At 37.9% G+C, this 10,101-nt stretch overlaps 1 protein-coding gene across 1 annotated transcript in view; it reads left to right on the top strand.

Moving 5' to 3' along the window:
- Window positions 1-8,420, top strand: part of LOC125486737 (uncharacterized protein K04H4.2-like) — an 18,094-nt gene extending 9,674 nt beyond the window's left edge. Inside the window, exons 7-10 of the mRNA XM_048615624.1 lie at window positions 569-715; window positions 1,028-1,192; window positions 6,138-6,289; window positions 8,261-8,420. Coding sequence (XP_048471581.1) covers window positions 569-715; window positions 1,028-1,192; window positions 6,138-6,289; window positions 8,261-8,317 — 521 coding nt within the window. The 3' untranslated portion in view covers window positions 8,318-8,420. The remainder of the gene's footprint in view (window positions 1-568; window positions 716-1,027; window positions 1,193-6,137; window positions 6,290-8,260) is intronic.
- Window positions 8,421-10,101: the final 1,681 nt, after the last annotated feature.

Genomic DNA, 10,101 nt, shown 5'->3' with positions numbered 1-10,101 from the left:
CCAGCCCTGCACCTTGTTGTCCCCAACATACTTCAGCTGCTAAGCTTCCTGATCCCTGAGAAATGCAGCCTCCTGCTGTTAAACCTGCACAATAGGCTAACTCCGTGTCTTCCAGCCTCATTAATACATATAAGTTGGCAATTCCTATAAGATCTAAAAGTAGTTGCTTCTACTTTGGTGATAAATGGCAGTCAACAACTTGCATGCTGTTCCACCAAATGTGGTATATCTTTATAAGACCACTTAGCATTAATACTTACACCATCATCCTTACACCATCATCACTCCTACACCCCACAAGGAGTGGTTGGTTGTCTCCTTTTCCTGCCTTTCTGAAACCCAGAAGCAGGATTGTTGGGGTCAAAGTTCACAATTTTAAAATCTGTATTCTCTACATGCTCCAAGTCCTCCTGTTGATATGGACTAATACTCCCCATTCTGGTTTCTTTGTTTCATCATTTCTCTCTCTGCAAGATAAAAAACAGTATGAAAAATAACCTTCTTGCATCAATTGAAAAGGATCTGTTTTGTTTTTCCTAAAGATGTTCTGTGACCCTTTGCTTTTTAGGCTACTACTGTTCATCAAGGACAACATTTCCATTGCCTTGCCCAGAAGGAACATGTAATGCATTAAATGGGGCCGCCTCTGCTGCTGTATGTCTAAGCTGTCCAGCTGGGCTATATTGTCAGGGCATGGCAAACTCTGAACCAGACGGTGAGTATCACTACCTACTAATAAAATATATTTATCAAGGAATGCTGTTGATTATAAAGGAGCATGAACAAAAATCAGGAGCAATAATAGCCTGGCCCAATGTGATAATATTTTACCTGTGAACACCTTTCAAATTTTACTCAAACCTATTGGTTTCGTAGTTGTTTGTTGAGCTCTTATTGGGTTAATGTACCAGCCTTATCAATGAAACATAAAGCATCACCAGTTCTTGTGAGCTGTGTGATTCTTTCAATAGAGCCCAGCTTTAATACATGCTGAAAATTTAATTGCTCTTAAATTTTTCTGTTGTAGGTCCATGTGTAGGAGGATATTACTGTCAGGGCGGTGCAAGTAGTCCCACACCACAGAGCAATCTAGCATTTCCAATGAATGGTCCTTGTGCTGCAGGTTATTATTGCCCAACAGGCACTAAGTCACCAATTGCATGCCCAAAGGGAACATTTAAGAATATAACTGGTGAGTGAAGAGAATTAGCTTCATTACTATTTGTGGCATAGACATTTTCCATAATTCTACAGTTTGAGGAATAAATCTGAGAGACCTAAATGTATCATGTGATGTGATATTGGCTTCTAAGGGCTCACGCTCCAACTTTCTATTGGTGCCAGTGGTAGCACTTGTTTGAAATTGTACATATGCTGTTGTCACAACAACATTAATAGGAAGAGTGCACTGATAATCACGTCACATTGTACAATAAACCAACAAGTATAAGTGCCTAATTAAACTATCAAGGTGTTCAATTTACCAGCTCGACTACCATTCAGGATAAAAGCAAATGACATCAGGTTTCATCGTTGCCACAAAATTACTCTATTTATTGTGACCCCCTTTAACTTTAACAAATGGCACAGTAAATAAAGAATCCCTAATCCACTGCAATGCAGCTTAAACTATAACCCTTGAAAATCTGACAGTTTGCAGATATTTCGGATGAAACAAATGCTGTAAACAGGGAAAAATAAAATTCCAAAAAATCAGAAGAGCAGTTTAAACTTTCTCTGTCCGTTCATTTTGATTTCAGCAATGATGATGCATCTGTAAAGTGATTGTCATTGTTTACACTGATAGTTGATCTAGTAGACTTAGATCTTTTCCAATTTGAATTATATATTTTAAATGTTAGTGGGTTTTTCTATTTTTTCAACCATGCAGAGAGAGAAAAAAGTTTTCTGTTTGCTGGCTCTGGAGGTCTCTGGTCACCCTTACACTTTAGTGGAGCTGCAGTTTGTTATGAGGCTGTCAGAAGGCAGAGTTTCCTCACCTAAAAAATTTTCAATGCCACTCTGTCTCAAAATATCACTGCTTCAAAATGCAATATGCAGTACTTGATTTTTTCAAGTTGCAAGAGCCTCCTGTTGTTTTGGCTATATAGCAGTCGAACTTTCATTTCAATTTATAGTCCTAAAAAGGAAAAATATGTCCCATTGTATATAGCACATTATGCTTTGCCTATTTGACCTGACTGCCCCTTTGGAAAGGGTCAGTACACTATATGCACCACCCAGATATCAGATCCCAGCAGGTAAGGCTGCATCTTATCAGTGCAACAAACCGATGATCTAATTGTTAGTTTAAAATGTAATTGTTTTCCCTTTCTTTCTGCAGTCCCCAACCCAGCTGTCCTTTTGACATTTTGAAAAGTGCTCAATTAACACCCCAGAACAAGGAAGGCAAAAACTGGGGCAGCTATTCCATCAAGGTTTTCTGGTTGTTGACTAGCAGTCATGCACTCTCCACATTATTACTCTTCACTGGAGCACCAGAATTTGAGTCCTGCTATTCTCAGAGTGATCATAAAAGTTAAAGATTTCATAAAAGTACTCAAACTTTTCAATTTAGTTGCCTTTTTGACCCAAGTTGACAGAAAGCACGGAGCAGTTTTCTGTACCTGGTATTGCCATTTATTACAAATGAATAAATTCTATCTACAGGTTAACATTTATGAAATGTCAATGTATAACTCTATTAATTAAAACTCTCCCTACACCCACACTGATAAATTCAGACAAGCACAAAGAAGGGCTGTCATAGGAAGAGGGATAGACTAGAAAGGCATGCCAATAGTCCAGAGGACTTACTGTGGTGATTCTTCTAGCTTGTCAGGCCCTGCTGCAGCTCAATCCCTCATCTGTACTTTAATTTGCCTGCAGGAGGTACAGAGCATCTGGTTCAAACTTATAAAGTCTCTGACCTTTTGGCTAAGAGCTACAGCTAACAACAACTGATGAAGGAAAATAAGTTGGCTTTTTTCAGGTTTGAAGTGTCCTTTACTGCAGAGAAAGAACAGCACCTTCCTTTCCAGAGGTTCAACATTCACACCCAGAAGTTGTTCTGCTGCCTGGGAGCCAGTCACACAGTTGTTGTAAAGCAGAAGGCTTTTGTCATCAACAATGGGCCACTGTTCCCCACATCAATCAGTTACTTATTGCAGCTTGAATCTTAATTTGGACACTCCCTTTGACTTCAGATGTCTGCAACTAAATTTCCCTCATTGCATGAAAAAACAGCAGATATAATGATTGTTGGCTTTCTGCTTTTATGAAAGAGCAGTGATCCATTCCACAGTCATTGACTTTTAAAATAGTCCTTTTTTTCCCATTTCGGGCCTCAATCAAAAATACAGAAAAAATAAAATGGACTGCCAAATAATGTTGAGCATCACCAGAGGGACACAAAGCCGTAAGAAAATGAAAGCGAACGTGACTTGTATATAATCTGTATCATCTAGACCATAGAACAGTACAGGCCCTTCGGCCCACGATGTTGTGCCGAACTTTTACCCTAAACCTAAGGTCTGTCTAACTTCCACCCCTACCTTGTACTAACATCCATATGCCTGTCTAATAGCTGCTTAAATGCCCCTAATGAGGCCGACTCCACTACCCTTTCCAGCAATGCATTCCACGCCCCTACCACTCTCTGAGTAAAGAAACTACCTCTGACGTCTCCCCTATATCTACCTCCACTCACTTTAAAACTATGCCTCCTTGTAATAGCTACCTCTGTCCTAGGAAAAAGTCTCTGGCTGTCCACTCTATCTATACCTCTGATCTTTTTGTACACCTCTATCAAGTCACCTCTCATCCTTCTTCGTTCTAAAGAGAAAAGCCCTAGCTCTCTCAACCTTTCCTCGAAAGACCTTCTCTCCCATTCCAGGCAACATCCTGGTAAATCTCCTCTGCACCTTTTCCAACGCTTCCACATCTTTCCTGTAATGAGGCGACCAGAACTGGACACAATACTCCAGACGTGGCCGAACCAGGCTTTTGTATAGCTGGAACATAACTTCACGGCTCTTGAACTCAATCCCTCTATTAATGAAAGCTAACACACCATGTGCCTTCTAAACAACTCTATCCACCTGGGTGGCAGCTTTCATGGAACTGTGGACATGAACCCCAAGATCCCTCTGCTCATCCACACTGCCAAGAATCTTTCCGTTAACTCTGTATTCTGCTTACAATTTGTCCTTCCAAAATGAATCACCTCACACTTTCAGGGTTAAACTCCATCTGCCACTTCTTAGCCCAGCTCTGCATCCTATCAATGTCCCTTTGTAACCTAGAACAGCCCTCCGCACTATCCACAACTCGACCCACCTTCGTATCATCCGTGAACTTACTAATCCACCCTTCCACTCCTAAATCCAAATCGTTTATAAGAATCACAAATAGAAGAGGACCCAGAACAGATCCTTGTGGTATACCACTCGTAACTGAGCACCATGTTGAATATTTTCCGTCCACTACCACCCTTTGTCTTCTAAGGGTCAGCCAATTCTGAATCCAATCTGCCACATTTCCCCCTATCCCATGCCTCCTTACTTTCTGCATGAGCCTATCATGGGGAACCTTATCAAACACCTTAAGTCCATGTATACCACATCCACTGCTCTACCTTCATCCATGTGTTTGGTCACCTCTTCAAAGAATTGTAACCATCTGTGTAACTATAACAGACAATACATCAAGGGTATTTGCTGAGTAGATGTTGAGATAGCTATGTTATTTTAAAACATATTGAGTGTCAATACGATTTGCAGACATAGACTATGTCTTGTATTAAAGACTGCACTTCCTGGTATGCAATGTAAATTTTTCCATGACTTTCCTTCTGTAAATTGATTTCTTTATTATCTCCTTGTATTCCATTTCTGACTATGTTAATCGTCATTTACCTTTGAACACTCTTATGACATTGTAAAAATAAGCTGTCAAAACCTCATTTCTCTATAGAAGTAAAAGTTGTTAGCTTAATTATCAGACAATAAAAAGCAATTAACTGTTGATTTCATTTTTTCTGACTGTATCCAAATATGACTATTTCAATACAAAAATTTGACTGACAATAAGATTGACCTCCAACGTAACACTGCCACTGTTAGAACAGCTTAGTGGGAAGTAAATCCAAGTAGCAGCTCAAACAAGTGTCCTAAATGATTTCAAAACAGACAGAAAAAATTTTCTTCTCAACAGAAATGAGTGCAGAAAGAAGAATATTTGGACTAGAAAATACAGAGTCCCAACAAAGGACTTTGTAAATTTACAATGCTTAGGGGATAGAATGAGGAATGAGACTCATGAGTGGATTTTTCAAAGACCCAGCACAAACATAGTGAGCAACATTTATGATTCCTGATTATAAATTTCCATTTAAAGCCTGCTTGCAATACATATAGTGTCAATTTTGATATTTTAAGTGTGGAGCTGGCATAATAACATATGGAAGCAATACAGATTTGCCTTTTAAAGACAATGACTCTTGAATGGCTCTATATTGGTAAATAGTGTAATGGATATGCCAGTAATTAGAAACTGCTTGGGAAACAACGTTAATGGCCCAACTTTTTCGGTAATAACATGAAATTGCACTCTAGAGATCTGGACAAAAAAATGGGCCAAGAGTAGTGCTCCTAATCAAGATGTAATTGATCTAGAAATTTGCAATATTATTATGAAAAAATGCATGTAAAATGAATTCTTAGAGACTTTGTACAGCCACCATTTTCGTATCAAACCAAAGGAAGAAAAGTACCACTAAATGTACTGTAGACATTTCTTATAACATTGATTAATAATAGGTAATGCAGTCAGCTATCATTTGATATTCATTTCATAATGGTAGACTAATTGATGACATGTTTAAACTGGGGAGGTAGAAATTACATATAATTGAGCCAATCCTCCACTTTTAATAACATATTTCTTCAATTGTTCCACTGTTCTTATATTAATACATCAAAAGATTTTTCAATTCCCAGTCTCAAATTGGAGTTTCAATTGCCTTCTACCAAAAAAGGTCAAGAGAAAATCAGGGTATCAAGTGAGAAACGTGAGATGTCTGTTCTGATTTTATTCTGCTGATGCTGTAAACTAACCTGATTAACTTTGACTCATAGGAGGAGATTCTTTAGAGTTCTGCACACCATGCTACCCTGGCTATTACTGTGCAAATAAAGGTCTCAGCCAGCCCAGTGGACTACGCTTTGCTGGATTCTACTGCCCTGGCAATCACAGTTCAGTCAATCCTAATGCTTTTTCCTGCCCAAGGGTAAGTGTTGCTATTTGACAATCAGCACGTATTGAAGCTGTTGCAGTTTCTGCATTAACCTTTTCACACCAATCAGACTGATGATAGCTTGTCAAACCCTATTGAAAATAATTGTAGTACCTGAGCTCCTTCTAAAATGAATCATGAATTTCAAGAGTTATGTCTTAAATTCACTTTGCAGAGAGTGTTGTATGTATGTGGAGAGTGCAGTCAAATGAGACGTACATTACATATCTCATTATTAACTACTACATTGATGTGTAATTCATAGGTGAAATTATTGAGTATTTGAGATGGTTTTTCAACACTTATAATGTACAAATCTTAATAGGTGAAAAAAATAAAATTTGGTGATGCTTTGATGTATACAATCAAAAGCAAAATACTTCAATTTTTTTTACAAAATCATAGAAACTTACAGAACAGAAGCAGAACTTTCAGCCCATTTTGTATGCACTGACTCTTCGAAAGAACAGTAATGCTTAATCCCACATCCCCGCATTTTCCCAAATGTAGCACTGAGAGAGCATTGCACTGTCAGAAGTGCCATCTTTCAGAAAAGATATTAAAGCAAGCTGCCACCTACCTGCTCAGGTGGATGTCACAGATTCCATGGCATTGTTTCAAAATGCAGGGGAGTTATTCTCATGTCAGCTGTTTGTGGGAGTTTGTGATCACTGTTGTATTTCCTACTTCACAATCAGTGACTACACTTCAAAAGTTACCTCATTGATGCTAAAGTGCTATAAGATGTTGAGTGGTCGTGTGAAGTGCTCCATAAATAGATTACTTCTTTATTAACTGTTTCTCATCCTCCAGTACATGTTTAACTCCCTTTTCAAATTATTTATGACATCAGTTTCCATCATCTTTTCAGGTAGCAATCCAGATCAGAATAACTCTGATTTGGGGTGAAAAAAAGCCTCCTCTCTCATCTACACCACCTTCTAATGGTTTTGAATTCATAACTTTCACTTATTGACCCACTCACCAGAGGGAGTAGCTTTTTTTTACTTCTGTCAAGAACTCTTTATCTGTTAGGCCACCTCTTACCCCTTCCTAACCCAAGAAGAATGGTGCTAACTTATCCAACCTCTCATCGTTAAAATTTCTTATCCCTGGTAACCACCTGATAAACCTCTTGTGTACCCTCTTTTGGCCTGTGTAAAGTCTTTGTACATTTCCCAAAGTGTAGAGCCCTGAATTCTGCACAATTCTCCTTCTGCAGTGCTTTATAAGGTTCTGACATATTCTCTTTGTTGTGTTCAATTCATCAATGGACCAAGCATTACCCATAATCCTTTTTCACTTGCATTTCAATATGCTTTGCATCTCTTAAGTATTTGAGTGTGTGGACTCCAAGCTACTTGAGCTTCTTAGTGCTTCAAAATTGTGCCAGTTGAGCATTTTTGTCATTTTTTAAAATCTATGTATAATTGCATTGAACTGAATTACTTTGTGCTCACTGTTAGTTAGATGGTCTCCTACTCCAAATTCCTGTTGCTGTGGTTCATTTCCCAGGAGCTAGTTCCTTGTTGGACTGGACAGATATTTTAGAAACGTTATGGAAATCAGTGGAAATATGAAAGATATAACTTTTTAAATTTGAAACATTATATTTGCATCCAATTAAGTTACAGTGCTACTACTGTAGGATACTTTAATACAACTTTGAAGTCAATTATGGTGCCTGTTCCCTTGTATCAATGGTTATACTGCTCATGAGTTTGCTTTACAGAATTTATTTTGTGGCCTTTTTCTTCTTTACATTGACACCAACCAATGAACAGTTTGGTATAATGAGTTATGTTTGTGGAATGATCATGGTTGATTAGCAAAAGACAATATGACAGTATATATTATGATTTTTCCATGCCCTGAATTGTGCTCTTGGTCTAATATTCTGTCCCCATCTAGAATTTCCAAATGATACACCAGTGTGAATACTTTAATTTTATTTTCTCTGCCCAGGGATATTTTTGCTCTGAAGGCTCAGGATCTCCCATTCCATGTCCAGCTGGAAAATAACAAGCAAATATGCGTTCTGATGAGTGTATCCCCTGTCAGGCTGGATTTTACTGTAAGGAAGTTGCGACAGTCGACCAGATACCATGCCCACCCCACTTTTACTGCCCAGATGGTTAGTAAATTCAGTGCTATTTTACAAAACTGTATCAAGTTTTAGTTTTGAAGCAAAATGTATCAAGTTTACATTTTGACTGTGCATTTTGCAGAGGTGGATTTCTCTAATTGTATTCTAAAGATAAATTTCACTGTGAATGCTGTCAAGAGTTGCTTGTAACTTGAACTGCACTGAGGTCATGGCCACTAGAAAGATCTATCTTTGTCATGGTTGTCAGTCAGACAATTCTTCAGCTTATAGTGGGGATTCATATTTCTGTTCATTATTGTTAAAATCAAACTGTAGAGTATGATATCCTGAGATCATGTGGGGGTAACTTTACAGGAAAAACAATTCCATTGATAAGATCCTATGCTGAGGTCATAATTCAATCTCTGTTCTCACCAACAATGGATAAAAATCAAATGCAAAATCACCCTCAAAATAAGGCATCCGAAATTGTTAAGTCATTTTCTAGGTATATGCAGGCAGATTAAACTAGATGTTTCATAGAATTTTGGATATGTTACCTAATGAAATAATGAATAGCTTTAAAATACTGTAAAGGAAGCCTGTTCTCTGGCATCCATTTTTCTCCGTACATATGAATTGAACACATTTCAACTGGAGGTCTGAATGCTATGCACTAATGCTCATTTAGTTTCGCACAAGCTACAATCTGCCACTGGATCTAGGGTAGAATAAATTGTGAAAAATCACTGGACATTTCAAATTTCAATTTTATTTTAAATTTTCAATATAAGCTCAGGATTCTATCAACTTTTTATTAATATTAAAAATGTGCAAACTCTGCTGTTTTCTGAATATAGAAAAACCCTACATCATCATCATAGCTCACTAAAGCAGATACTGTCATGAGAAGTGGAATGGAATTTACCGCTTAGAGCAAAATGTTCTCTGTAGATTAATGGTAAAACTCTGGTGGTTGATTCAGATAGTTGTGGATTGAAGTTCCAGTGCAAGATTTGAGTTCCTACATTCTTGAGTGCTTTGCTGCTAAAAGTACCATCTTTTGGATGAGATGTTAAATGTAAGCCCCATCTGCCCTCTTTGGTCAAGGTTAAAGTTCCATTTTCACGATTTGAAGAAGACCAGGGGAATTTCCTTTGGTGTCCTGGCCAAGGTTTATCCTTCTTCAAAGCTTCTAGGCATGCATTAACTGGCTATTATCTAATGGCTGGTTACAGGGCCTTACTGTGTGTCAATTGAGTTCCCCATCTTCCTTTTAAAAGTGGCTGCACTTCAAAAATAAATCTCTGTATTAAACAAATAATTATTCACTTTATTACACCTATCCAAACTATTGTTTCCAGTTACCTCCTTCAAAGCTGTAATGAGATGAGAAAAATTATCATTTTGTTTATTGACTGACTGTATCTTCACCTATATCTACTGAGGTGTGTAACAATTTTTTTCAGGTACCCAGATTCCTATTCCCTGTCCCAGTGGAACATTCACATCAGGACAAACATCAGGATTAAAGGAGGAAAAGGAATGCTTACCATGTCCCACTGGCAAGTACTGCAGGTTAGCCAAGGCAGATTTCCCTTGTCAATTGCAAGTTTATAACTGTTCTATTGATATCTGTTTTTCAAGGTAATTGGAAACTACTACTGCTTTTTACAGGGATCAAGTGTTTTATGCTTTCAGTAGCCAGATTAATGTAAAA

The sequence above is a fragment of the Rhincodon typus genome, chromosome 32 (assembly GCF_021869965.1).
Source record: "Rhincodon typus isolate 14 chromosome 32, sRhiTyp1.1, whole genome shotgun sequence".
Classification (NCBI taxonomy): Eukaryota; Metazoa; Chordata; class Chondrichthyes; order Orectolobiformes; family Rhincodontidae; genus Rhincodon; species Rhincodon typus.
The sequence above is the reverse complement of the archived record's forward strand: the minus strand, read 5'-3'. Positions and strand labels throughout refer to the sequence as shown.